General features: G+C 44.8%; 1 protein-coding gene across 15 annotated transcripts in view; it reads right to left on the reverse strand.

Moving 5' to 3' along the window:
• RALGPS1 (Ral GEF with PH domain and SH3 binding motif 1) overlaps positions 1-14185 on the reverse strand; it is a 297855-nt gene that overhangs the window by 174047 nt on the left and 109623 nt on the right. For all 15 annotated transcript variants that reach the window (XM_061154630.1, XM_061154620.1, XM_061154631.1 and 12 more), the window contains 2 exons: positions 2929-3018; positions 135-227 (listed from right to left, as the gene is read on the reverse strand). In XM_061154630.1, the coding sequence (XP_061010613.1) occupies positions 135-227; positions 2929-3018 (183 nt within the window). The remainder of the gene's footprint in view (positions 1-134; positions 228-2928; positions 3019-14185) is intronic.

Here is a 14185-nt window from a genome sequence, read left to right on the forward strand (position 1 = left end):
CAATTAACCCACAGTCATCCTGCGTTGGTGGCAAACGGCAGACCGAGAAAGGCTTCTGGGCCTCAGGAATGGAGAACCTCACCCAAGAAATGACAGTCCAGACGGAAGGAACAGTCTTAGGGGGATTAACTTACAGCCCAGGTTTTCGTCAGCCTGAAGATGGGCGCGCTCTGCAATGCTGACACCACAGACATGAGAGAATGAAGGTTGTTGAGTTCTAGAAGTTTCTGGGGGGAAAAAAAAGATATGGAATTGATTATTTTGCTGCTATAAACAACAGACCAAAAACATGCTGAAGTGTTACCAAATGCTGTCATATTCATGAAATTCAATTATACTTAAAAATATCTCATGTAGAAAATATAGTTCTAGGAAGTTCATAGAAACCATATGCTCTTTCTCTGTCAAATTGTCAAAAGGTGAGTGTGCATCTGAAACATGTGCCAAATTGCATAAGCTGACTAGTCTGGCTGCTGGACAGAAACGTGGCCTGGGATGAGGTTTGATAGTGTCCTTTCTGTTCCTTTTTTAGATGAATCTCAACTGTCCCAGCAGGCTTCTGTAAACTGAAACCCCCACTGTGCCAACAATATCAACGTGGGTCTTCTGTGATCACCTTCATACTCGGCACGAGGGAGGCTGAAGAAAGATGTTGTCAATCTGCTGGGAACACGGCGCTCCAGCTTCCCAGACACTGGGCCACGCTCCCCTGAATCAGACCCCAAATGAGTGAGAACATTTGGATTTAATTCCATCTCAGACAAGTTCCTCACCACGAGAGTGAGGGTAAGCACAGAAAAATGTAATTGCTCTGCTCTCGGTTTTACACTGGGGAAAAACCTGCTATCAGGACCCGGGTTCCCCTTCTCACTCTTGGGAATCAGTGAAGGCTGTGTAGCCGGCTGGCTCCATGGGACCAAGAGGTCTGGTGCCAACTTCGGTTCCCACTACAGGTGTGTCCTTTGGCAAGTTACCTAAGCCTTCTGAGCCTCCACATCTTCAGACTTAAAACAAGGAAGGTAATCACGGAGCCTCCGCTGCATGGGTCATGCATGTAACCTGCTCAACCATGACCTGCCATCAGGAATAGCATGTAGTGCAGTGTGGGCTGCCCGTTCTCCATTAGGAAGACCTGGCCCCAGCCCTACCCCTTCCTCATCACTTGTCGTGGGTGCTTCCAAGCTCTGGTGCCGCTCCTTCTAGTATGTCTTTCCTGACCATGCTCCCAGGTCTAGGAGGTAGAAACCCCCACCTGTGTGTTCCCACAGCAGCCTGCACGTCTCCTCAGTGCCCTGGACTAGATTCCACTCTCACCTGCCCCTCTCTCACCCGGGACCGTGTGTTCCCTGAGAGCAGGGGTGAAGTGGGGTCTACCATCACAGCCCTTGGACCTAGTACAGCACAGAGCAGGGCCTAGAAAATGAGCAAATACGTGACGAGGACTGTGCCTAGTCCTCAAAGCTGTTCCTACCCGGGGATTTCTCCCTTACCACACTAGTGACGGCTGCATTTCACACATCTGTAACACTCCCTAACTGCTTCCTGTGGGTAATAATAGATCCTCTGAGGGAGCCGAATTTCATCCTTTGTATCTGAATTGCTGTGCTTGTCACAGGATTCCTTTTAGAGCTGAAGGTCCTCTGGGAGATTATCTAATCCACTCCTTTCATTTTATAGATGGAAAACCAAGGCCCAGAGAAAGGAGGGGCTCACACAAGACACACTTGGGGCACACAGCATCAGCATGATGGTCTGCCATCGGGAAATGGCAGAGCTTAAGGAGGAATCGTTGCAGGCCCCTCAGGTGGGGACTGTAAACTTCCAAACTGAAAGCACCAGGTGGGCTGGAACTCTGTCCCACTTTCTCTCGTGGCCCAAGCAAGAACTCATCGACAGCAACAAGTACCACTAAGCCCAGTACAGTTCCAGGTACTTCAGGACGTAAAAGTGTCCGTGCCCCTGCATACTTACAGCCGGATGCACTTAACCTTGCTGTGAGGGACAGAGACATGCTCCGACTGACTCACTGTGGGGCCTGGGCATGGACACCCACCTCTCTAAGCCTCCCCTTTCTCCTCTGGAAATGGGATGATAATAATGTGAGTGTCAAATGCAATTATTTCTGTACAGCAGCCGCTATGGGGCCTGGCCAGAGAGGGCCTGTACTATAGGTGAGCTGGCCTAGGACCCGCCTGGGAAGACAACAGGCACACACAGGAAGCAGGCAGTAAGCCACACAGAACGATGCTCTGCTGAGGCGGTGAGCCCTGTGGTCAGGGATGGTGGACTGGGAGGAGCTGGCAGGACCATGTTAAGCGATGAGAGCGGTCCAGGAAGGCCCATGGGATCGCAGCCTGGGCTAGCAGAGATGAAGGAATAGGAGGGAAAAGGTAGGGTGGAGACGTGGGCCTGCTGCCCAGACACTGGCCAGGACTGATCCCATCCGAGCAGGGTCAGGAGATGGGAGTGGGGCAGAGGGGTCATCAGGCCAGGCCTCAAGCACAGGACGGGGTGCGGTGAGTTCTGCTGACTGGAGGCAAATTGTGCAGGATGTGATGGTAGCACAACCACTGATGCTGAGAGCCACCAGCACTGGCTGGATCTGATTAGGCGGGGGAACAGATACCAGGGGTATCCCTTGGGGGCCTGTGGAGAGTCTGTGAAAGGCCAGCTTATAAAGGATGGTTGGCTGCCAAAATCACAGGGCAGAGAGCACCTGCCTGTGAGCACACAGGGGCTGGGAGGCCACGTAGGCAGTCAGGCTGGTCCCACAGCTGTCTCTGCCTGGGGAAGTCAGGTCACTGCACCCTGGTCTGAACCCTGCCCCACAGATCCACAGCAAACTAGCTCCCGAAGTACCAAGGAAACACATTTCTGAGACAAAAAAGATAGGACAGGAAGGAAAGAAGTAATAATAAAACAGCTTACCTTGGCTATTTTCACAAAATGGCTCAGGATTTCTGCTCTTATTTTTAAAGTCTGTGCTGTTAGAATTTCTCGTACAACCCAAAAACTGACCTGGAGAGTCAAACAGAGACACACACACACACACACACACACACCAAAAACATTGTTAAATGCCAGGCCACTTAAGTTGCCCTGCCTACCACTTCCGTGGGACTTCCAGGAGGTGGGGAGAACACACCCTAGGGCTGAGGAGGTTCAGGGTTTCTTTATGACACCCAACCTTGCATTGGGCGGGGGGGGGGGGGGGGGTCCCTGTTGTCAGCACCAGCTCTCCAACACACACAGCGATGCTGAGAGCAGAAAGTATGTCCATCCTCGTCCAGGGGACCTCCTGGGCCTCCATGACACATGGGTCTCCATGAAGGGGGTGCAGGGAATTTTGAGATGAATCAGACAGGATTCTTGCTCAGGAGGAGACAACAGATGGACGGACGGATGGATGGATGGATGGTTGGATGGACGAATGGACAAATGGCAGACAAAGGGATATGCATGCTGGCAGTACCATCCATGAGATCCACATCCCCATCCAGACCCAAGGCAAGAAGGACTCAGCTGTATATGAACAATCGTAACCAATTTAATTTTCCAGGAGAGGTTTGCCCAATTATTTATGTGATACAAAAGCATCTCTCAAAGTTCTGTAAAGCAATGCAGTTTAAAGGACACATTTTTCTGCAGACAGCATATGCCAAAAGGATATACTGGTACTTTGGGTTCAGAATATCATTCACACTTGACCATCCCCAAGCCCCTGAATCTTCTGGTGGGAACAAGAAAGTCATCCACCAGGGTCTAGTTGACTCAATGAAATAGGAGGGGCTTTCATGCCAAGAAACACTGGGCAGTGGTTTGTTTCCCTGTTTACGTTTCACGACTATAAGAACAGTTTTTTGTGAAACCTGGATGCCCAAGAGAGCAATGACGGCACCGCAAAGAAAGGAGAGATGGATAGAGTGCGGGGGGTGCGTGGAATGAAGAGGGACACTAGGCATCTAAAACCTCTGCATTGTACAAAGAGTCAAATAGTTAGGAATACTCCAGAGTTAACAAAGCATGTTTACTGCTGCGACCACATGCCTTCTCTTTACTGAAATACTAACTTTTCAGTGAGAAAACAAGAAAGGATTAACCAAGGATAAAAATTTGGTTTCTTATATTAAGCAGGAATATTATAGAAAAGTTTTCTCTGTGTAATTATCTGTGGTTGCCTCCAGGACATGCCTGGGTTTCCATAGAATCATTTTTTCCGAGGAACTGCCTAAAATTAAGTTCAGACTCAAATGTTTACTAGCCGGTTACGGAAGAAAGATTTTCTTGATACTAAATGATATGCCCATAAACCTTATATTTTAATACATGCATACTTTTATGCCACATAAATCTCAAGTGTGACAGTTTATATGTAGAATTTAATGGATGCTTATGTGCCAAAAACTCACACATATTTAATTACAGAATATGGCAGAGCTGGCTCTGATCTGCAGCACATGGTGTGCAGGGGCAACTCTGGATCAGTTCAGTTCAGCAGACTTTCCCAAAGTCCTTGCTGTGTGCTCCAGGCACTGTGAGTCCCAGACCTGTCTGCCCTTGCCTGACACAGAGGAGATTGGAGGAGGCAGGACACTCCAGAAGTCACTGTGTTAAAAGGCAGTTGGTGGCTGTGGCCATCAAGAAGTTCAGACCAAGTGAACAGGAGTGTGGGGAAGGCAATGACAGAAGAAGGCTTCCTAGAGGAGGTCAACCTTGAGAGATGGGTAGACCTTCGCAGGTAAGGAGACCAGGGAGAGGTGAGTGGGCCAACAGGACTGGTATTGCAGGTGCCCCATGGGGTGGGGGTAGGAGGGAAGCTGAAGCTAGAAGGGAAGCGAGGGCCAGACTGCTGGGGTCAGGAGCAACAAGGGGACACTATGCTGCATGGGGAGAGTTCCAGAGGCTTCTGAGCACAGGGATGACAGCCTAGATCCTTTTGTGGGGGCAGGGACACCCATCAGGAAACCGATACGAGGGTCTAAGTGAGAGATGGCAGGTTTGAGCTAGGGCCATGCTGCAGGAGATGGAAGGAAGAGGCAAAAGAGAAGGGCATTTCAAAGGGAGAATCAGCATAGTTTTAAACTGTTATAATTCTGTGTTTTAAGTACAAAGTTTAAGAGAAGCTTAATGCAGAAAACAAAGGAACAGAGATAAGCACAAATGACAGAAGTCATTTGCAAGACTGTTCTCGCATACAGACCCCCCCCCCATTAACACTATGATATGTGTCCTTCTTGGAACACATGTATATCATGTCTCAGAACATACGTCTAGTCTGAGAACATATGTCCTTCTAGCCATAGAACCTGTTTCTCTTTTTCAATTAAACTGGTATATATTAATCATACTATCACAAGGATTTTTATAAGCAAATAAGAATATCAAGGACTTCCCTAGTGGTCCAGTGGTTAAGAATTCGCCTGCCAATGCAGAGGACACAGGTTCGATCCCTGGTCTGGGAAGATACCACATGCCATGGGAAACTAAGCCCGGGCACCCCAATTGCCAAGACAGCATGCCCTACAGCCTGTGCTCCACAACAAGAGAAGCCACCACAACGAGAAGCCTGCTCGCGGCAGCCTGCGATAGCCTGGGTGTGGCAGTGAAGACTCAGCACAGCCAAAAATAAACAAATATATGCAACTCTTAAAAATGCAAAATAAATGAAGAAAAATAATATTGACGAATTTATTTTAGTAGCTGCCAAGTGACTCATCTCAGGGATGTCTCATCACTAAGGAACCTCGTACTGCTGGGTAGTTTATTTTGAATCCTTTTGTTGTGATAGACAAATGCTGTAGTGGACATAATTATGCATATATCTTTATACATTTTTAAGGAAGATCTGAGGATAAATTCTTTCAAGGTGGGGGGAATTAAAACATGTGCACCTTTTTTCAGAAGTATGTATTAAAAATCTTGGCCTCCACAAGGTTTACTTTGTTGATCCATCAAAGTTGGAGCAGAGTTGTATTCCCTTACACAAGCCAATACCAGTTATTACAGTTCTTTTTCTCTTTACTAACATAGTGGACAAACTAACATCTTACTGCCCGTATTCTGCATTTCTTTCATGACTCCTCAGTTAACGTTTTTTTCTTTTCTTTTGCACTTTTTTTTCTCAGCTTTTTGTTGCAAACATTTATCAGCCATTTGTACTATCTGCCTGTGAAGTACGTGCTCTGGTCCTTCAGCCACCTTTCTATTGGTACACCTGTCCTCTAACTCTTGGTTAGTAAAAGGTCTCTCATATCAAAGTGAACGCATTACTCCTTTGGGAGTCATACCGTGTGCCAAGAGTGTAGAGAAACTGCTGCTCTTATACACTTTGGGATGGAAGTTATAAAACTTAAAGGGCCATTTTGAAGAACAACTTGAACATATCTCTCAAGCCGTTAAAGTTATATTCTCCCTAGAATATTTATCTTACAAAAATATAGAAATGTAAAGGGATATGTGCATGCCAGTTTGCCGAAGCACGGTTTATACAGCAAAGCAACAGGCCCATCAATAGGGAGTAGGTTGCATAAATAACACCATCACCTCACACTCTGGAAGGAAGTCGTTATGGAAGGAAGGAGACAGTTTATCTACAAGGATTATTTGGAATTCTTCTGCACAGGAGGTTTGTCTAGTCTCCCCCATTTATTTATTCCATCATGTGTTTAAAGGGACTCATGAATATTTATTTTATACTTTTGGGTTATGATACTATGTTATTTATTTCATAACTATGTTACTTATTTTATACTCAAAGCCATTTCAGCTTCAGCTACTGAGAGTTGGTTTGGACATGCCCTCAGCACTGGTTGCTTGGTTTGTTTCAGCACTTTTACTCTCTGCAACTACAAGATGCTACAGGACTTCCCGGGTGGTCCAGTGGTGAGGAATCCGCCTGCCAATGCAGGGGACATGGGTTTGATCCCTGGTCCAGGAAGATCCCACGTGCTGCAGGGCAACAGAGCCTGTGCACCACAGCTAGAAAATAGTCCCCACTCATGGCAACTAAAGAAAGCCGGAGCTCAGCAACAAAGACCCAGCACAGCCAGAAATTAATTAACTAACTAATTAATTAATTTTAAAAAATGCTACAGGCTCATCCTGTACATTTCTTGCCCCAGTCTGAAACCAGCCATTTCTCCAAGGAGCCTTGGCTCCTTTTATTATATAAAGGAATTAGAAACCCAAGATCTGGGAGTATATATGCTTGAGCTACTGAGATATCACTGTTTCTAGGTCCTCTCAGATGGCAGAGCAAGGAAATGTGTGTGTGTGTCTATGTGCATGCACTATGTGTGCCTGTGCATGCACTAACTCTTATATATACACATATCTATAAACATTTCTATATCTAACCATCTGTATCTTTACTAAACTAAATGAGTTCACACTAATGTCTCCAACTCTAATCCATCACCATATGGATCATTCTAGCCTTCTCCTCCTGTTTGCCTGTAACTTCCCACTCCAGCAGGTGGGAGAAACCTGGTTCCCGCCATCTGCCACCCAGTTCCTTAACTGTTCAGTTCCAGTGTTCATGCATAATGGCTCCAGAATTGTTGCCCATCCCCATTTACTGGAGTGTTAGACTTACATACAGGTCCTTTCATCTTTAGTCTCTCAGGCTCCCTTCACTTCCAGAGTTTCTTAGGTGTGCACCTTTTCCCCCTCACCCTTCTCAGGGTGGTTGTTTCATACATTTATAATCCAGTTAGGCTCACGTGCTATGTTCTACATTCCATCCTAGGACCCCTCAAGCTCCACAATGAATTTTCTAAAATCTGCGAACACTAAGGTTTACTCTTAGTGCTGTCAAGTTCTATGGGTCTCCACAAACGCACAGTGGCATGTCATACAGAATAGTTTCACCATCTTAAAAATTCCCCTGTTCTTCATTTACTCAACCCTCTCCCCTGCTCATGCCTCTGGCAAACACGGATCTGCTTACCATCTCTACAGTTTTACCTTTTGCAGAAATTTTTTCAATATTTTCCCAAACTTTTTTTAAAAAAGATGGGGTAGGTAATCACATTTATGTTGCCTTCTCAGACTATTTTTCTTTCTTTCCTTTTTTAGCCACATTGGGCTACTTGCAAGATGTTAGTTCCTGTGCCCTTGGCAATGAAAGCATGAAGTCCTAACCACTGGACCTCCAGGGAATTCCCCAGACTGGCTTCTTTCACCTTGTAATATGTATTTAAGGTTCTTCCATGTCTTTATATGGCTTGAGAGTGTATTCTTTCCTTTTTTTTGGAATGAATACCATTTATTCCATTGTATGAATTTACCAATCTGTACATCCTTTTACCTATTGAAGGACCTCTTAGTTACTTTCAGTATTTGACCATTACAAATAAAGCTGCTATAAACAACTGTGTGAAAAAAATAATAATAAAAAAAATAAACAACTGTGTGTATCTGTGTATATGTGTATAGGTAGACTTAAGATTCCAAATAAACTGGATAAATAGCGAAGGATGCAATTGCTGGACCACACTATTTTTTCATTCCCATATTGCTTCAAATACTTGCCAAGAATTGGTATTGTCAGGTTTGGTGTAGTTTTGTGGTTTTTTTGTTTGTTTGGTTGGTTTGGTTTGGTTTAGAGGATTTTTTTCTTTTTGTATTTTAGGCATTCTAAAAGGGTGTAGTGTTTTACATTTTCCCAATGGCAAATAATGCTGAGCATCTTTCCATATGTTTATTTGCCTTTGGTATATCTTCTTTGGTGAAGTATTTATTCAGATCTTTGACCCATTTTTTAATTGGGTTGCTTCCTTATTGTTGAGTTTTAAGAATATATTTCAGATCCAAGTCTTATCAGATACATGTTTCACGATTATTTTCCCCAGGCTGTGCTTTGTCTTTTAATTCTCCTATCGGTGTCTTTTGCAAAATATAAGATTTTAATTTTAATAAAGCCCAGCTTACCAATTCTTTTCTTTCATGGACTGTACTTTGATGGCATATCTAATAATTCATCACCAAGAGTCATGTAGATCTTCTTCTATGTTTTCTCCTAAAAGTTTTATAGTTCTGTGTTTTACATCTAGGTCTATGGCCAATTTTGAGTTAATTTTTATGGAAGGCCTGAAGTCTTGCAGGTTCGTTTTTTCAAACACAAAAATACTTAACAACTGTTTCAGTACTGTTTGTTCAAGAAATTACCCTTTCTCCACTAACTGCCCTCATGCATTTATCAAAGCTCAGTTGCCTATATTTGTCTGGGTCTAGTTCTGGGCTCTCTATTCTATCAACCTAGGTACCTATTCTTTTGCCAGTACCATACTGTCTCAGTTATTGTGGCTTTACAATCAGTCCTGAAATCAAGCAGAGTGAGTCCTCCAACTTTGTCCTTTTTCTGGTTATTCTAAGGCTTCCGCCTTTCCATATAAACTTTAGAATCAGTTTGTTGATACTTATGAAATAGTCTCAGGAGACGGGGGTTCAGTCCCTGGGCTGGGAAGATCCCCTGGAGGAGGGCATGACAACCCACTGCAGGATTCTTGCCTGGAGAACACTGTGGACAGAGAAGCCTGGCGGGCTACAGTCCGTGGGGTCACAGGGAGTCGGACACGACTCTAGCAATGGAGCACAGCACACAGCACATGCAATAGCTTGCTGGGATTTTCTAAAAAATAAGTTCATTTATTTATTTACTGCTGGCTGTGCTGGGTCTTTGTTGCTGCTTGGGCTTTTCTCTAGTTGTGGAGACCAGGAGCTACTCTCTAGTTGCAGTGCGTGGGCTTCTTTTTGTGGGGGCCTCTCTCATTGCAGAGCACCATCTCTAAGGCATGCAGGCTCAGTAGTTGTGGCTCCTGGGCTTCTGAGCAACAGGCGCAATAGTTGTAGACGGGCTTAGTTGCTCCGTGGCCTGTGGGATCTTTCCAGATGAGGGATCAAACCTGTGTCTCCTGTGTTGGCAGGCGGATTCTTAAGCACTGAGCCACCAGGGAAGTCCAGCTTTCTGGGATTTTGACTGGAGTTGAATTGAGTCTACAGAACAAGCTGGAACAAACTGACGTCTTAATAATGTGTCTTCTAACATGTGAAGACAGAATATCTATTTCAATCTACTTTGACTTCTTTCATTAGGGTTTTGTAGTTTTTCGCATACAGGACCTGTACATACTTTGTTAGGGTTATACCTAAGTATTTCTTGTGTGTGTGTGTGTGTGCACATGCTACTGTAAATGGTGGTATTGTTTTTTAATTTCAAATTCCAGTTCCTCACTGCTGGTATACAGAAAAGCTTTTATATTGATCTTGTGCCCTGAATCCTTGGTATACTCACTTATTGGTTCCAGAAGTTTTTAAAATAGATGTCTTTGAGATTTTCTGCACAATCATGTCATCCTTTTAAAAATATATTTATTTACTTATTTTGGTTGTGTGGGGTCTTAGTTGCAGCACAGATCATCCACTGTGGTGCAATGGCTCAGCAGTTGCCACATGTGGGCTTAGGTGCTCCAAGGCGTGTGGGATTTCAGTTCCCTGACCAGGGTACCCTGCATTGTGAGGTGGGTTCTTTATCACTGGACTTCCAGGGAAGTCCTAATCATGTCATCTTTGAATAAAGACAGTTTTAGTTCTTCCTTTTCAGTCTGAGTATCTTTTTATTCCCTCGTCTTACTGCACTAGCAAGGACTTTCAGTTCGATGTTAAATGGAAGTGGTGAGAGGGCACGTCCAATCTTAAAGGGAAAGCATCGAGTGTCTTAACGTTAAGTATGATGTCAGCTCCAGGATTTTCCATAGATGTCTTTCATCAAGTTGAGTAAGTTGCCCCTCTATTCCTAATTTGCTGAGAGTTTCTTTGTATTATGAATGCATGCTGAATTTTGTCAAATGTTTTGAGTCAACTGATAAGACGTTATGCTTTTTCTTCTTTAGCCTGTTAATGCAGTGGATTACATTAATTTATTTTCAACTGCTGAATCAGTCCATGCACACATGGAATAAATGCCTCTTGGTCATGGTGCTAGTAAGCTTGTAAAACACATAAGCTGTTACAATCACGATTATTGTTTTGGTGGTAGAGCTAGCACTGGAGTTAAGGCACTGGGGACTAAGATATATCCGGGGAATTTTCACAACAGTATTAGAAGTGAATAAAGCAGAACACTTATGAACACAAAGAGCTTTAGCTAGTCAACCACAAATGAAAACAATCAAAGCATAAAATAAAGAAAAATCCATGTTTTAGAATGCTATCTTTTCTTACAAGAAAGTGACTTTTGCTACAAATTTCTCAATAAGCCCACTCATGGTTTCCTTAGAAACCTGGTGTAAGATGGGAAAGCAGAGGTCCCAGCCTCTCCCTGCCCCCACCACTGGATTCCTGGCGCTGCAATAAAACACTGTCTGGTCTCTGCCTGAGCCTCCTCGGTGCCCCAAGCAGGGAACCACCCTGTATCGGGAGAAAGCAACCGCCTACCCACTTCTATCCCCTGCTCCCTGCACCTACTGATTAGGCCCCATAGGTCCTATTCAGTCCATTTCCCCATAAGAACCCCTCAATTACTTGAAAACCTTAATTACCTCCTCTCCAAGTCTTCACATTCCTAGATTCTTCCTCTGATCCTTGTATAACATGCTTTCTTTCCCCTCACCCTCCGACCCTCTGATCGCTGTGACACCCCTCTGTGACAGACACTCTACACCCCAGTCTTCATGTGGGGCACCGAGGTCCAGACATAACTGTCTAGGAGTGGTTAGATAAAGCATAGGAAAGTGGGATTATCACACACCTATTAGAACTGAGTCATTCTAGTTTAAACTTTTAATGTAAATTTTTTTTAAATGACAATACCAATTACTGGCAAGAATAATGACGCAACACAAGCTTTCATTCATTGCTGGTGGGAATCCAAAATGGTACAGACATGATCCAGTAACTGTACTCCTAGGTATTTACCCAGTTTATTTGAAGTCTTAGGTCCACACACCAAAAAAACACCACGTAAATGTTTATAGCAGTTTTATTCATAATTATAAAAAACTGGAAGTAATTTTGATAGATGAATGGATAGACAAACTGGTAAATCCAAACACTGAATAGTACTCACTTTAAAAACAAAAAGTCATTAAGCCATAAAAATACTTGGCTGAATCTTAAAGGCATATTGCTAAGTGAACAGACAGTCTGAAAAGGCTACATATATATGCAGCCCCTTTTTTTCAGAGTCTGGAAAAATAAAGCTTTAGAAATAGCAGGTAGATCAGCATCTGGACCACTGCCTTCCTCTCCACAGCAAACCGTGCCTTATTCTTTGGGCAACTTCAACATCACCTGAGACCATCACCTTGAGACCATGGCCTCAAGGTCACATTATCATTTCGGCAGCTACTACCACCCACCACTCCAGTCACCTCCTTCTCCTAATTACCCAGAACTGCCCTGCATCAGAGACCTGAAGCTCCAGTCTCGGGCCATAACCTCAAACCTTCTAGTCCTTACTTTCTCCTTGAGTCCACCCCCACCCCTTGCCTCTTGCCAGACTCTGAAGTCCCTGGCAACCCTTCCCTTCTTAAAAGCAGACAGATCCTCTATCATTTGTCACTTCAGTCCCTTGCCCTGTGGTCCTTCAAAAAGAATCTGCTTTGCTAATCATGGGTGGATCCAACCACTTACCTTCCTGTGCCCCTTTCTTTTGGCTGCAAAGTCCAACTAGAAAAAAAAAACTATCCACCCTCATGCCCTGGGGCCACTTTAAAAGCCACAATCTCTATTTCATCTGGTCCACTGGCTCTACCCATGAGTCTTTCTATATTTCCAGGGTCAGTTTTCTCTTTTCCCTGGAGTGGCTTTTTCAAGCTTTCCCCAACCACCTCAAACTTCCCTGCTTCACCTCCAATTCCATGGAGGAAAGAGGAGCCATGAACCTCCTCACACCACACCTACAAGCAGACCTGTGTCTGTATCTTTCCTTTCTGCAGACTCGCCTTTTACAACGCAGAGGGCCCAGGTCCCAGCCTCTCCCACCTTTGCTGGAACTTCACTTCATTATGTATACCTGCTCTCTTCTCATCTTTAATTTCTCCTGGTCTACTGGCTCCTTCCATTCAAAATAAGAACATCCCCAAGGCTCTTTCCTCTGAAAAGAAAAAAGGACTATTACCACCTCCCTGAAGGCCTTCAGCCCCTCTAGCCACTCCTCATCTTTCTCGTCGGGAGCATCACCTACATCTGCTGTCTCCATTCCCTCATACCTCCTACCGCTCAGCCTGCTACAGCCCAGCTTCTATTTCACATCCCCACAAAACAGCTCCTGCTGAGCTCACCACCGCCGTGCTGCTAACTTCCTTTACAGTCCTTTTAACTGACCCATTCTGTAGCATCCCCGTATCCTTGAGATCCTGATTTCCAAACACCACCTTTTTTGGGTGATCTTCTCGTCCCCAGGCTGCTCGTTCTCAGCCCCCTCTCCGCTGCCCTTCCCGCTCTCACAGGGATTTCTGTTGCTCCCAGGGTGATCTCATCCACTCCTGTGCTTCAGATGTGGCTGATTCAATACTTGCATCTCCATGCTGGATTTTTCCCCTGACTCCCAGACGCAAACATCTGATACCTGCTGCATAGCTGAACTCACATGTCCAAACCCTTCTCATCTCCTCCCTCACAGTTGCTCCTCCTCTGTGCTTACTATTTTAAAGAGAGATGCTGCCAAGGACCAAAGGGGCCCTCCTTGCGCCTCCCTGTCATCTCCCTCCACTTCTCATCAATCACCAAGAGCTGCCATTTGGTCTCAATATTCTGTTGAGTCCGGCCACTTCACATCTCTATTCTTCACCTGGATGAATGGGACAGACTCCAATCCAGTCTCCTGGTCTCCCTTCCTACTGCCCACACCTCTCCTCTGGTTTTCCCATCCTAACACTGATTCCCCTGGACTGTCAGCCCCTCCATTACTTCTGTCTCCCCAGCCAGATTGTGAGCATGGGCTACATCTAGTTTACTGAACCAAAGACAGAGCCTGGGACATGGTCAGTCAATGTCTATTAAATAAATAAATGAATGTAGCTAGAAGCAATAAGCCTCAAATGAAAGTGGGTTTATACAATGAGGAAAGAACAGTTGTTTGGAGGTAGCATTTGGAAGGGAAAATGCTAACACTGCCTCTCAGCTCTGTGATAAATGAGATCTGGAAGAACCAGGGGGATCTACTGGAGTCATGTTCAGAAAA

Source organism: Dama dama, chromosome 11 (genome assembly GCF_033118175.1).
Source record: "Dama dama isolate Ldn47 chromosome 11, ASM3311817v1, whole genome shotgun sequence".
NCBI lineage: Eukaryota > Metazoa > Chordata > Mammalia > Artiodactyla > Cervidae > Dama > Dama dama.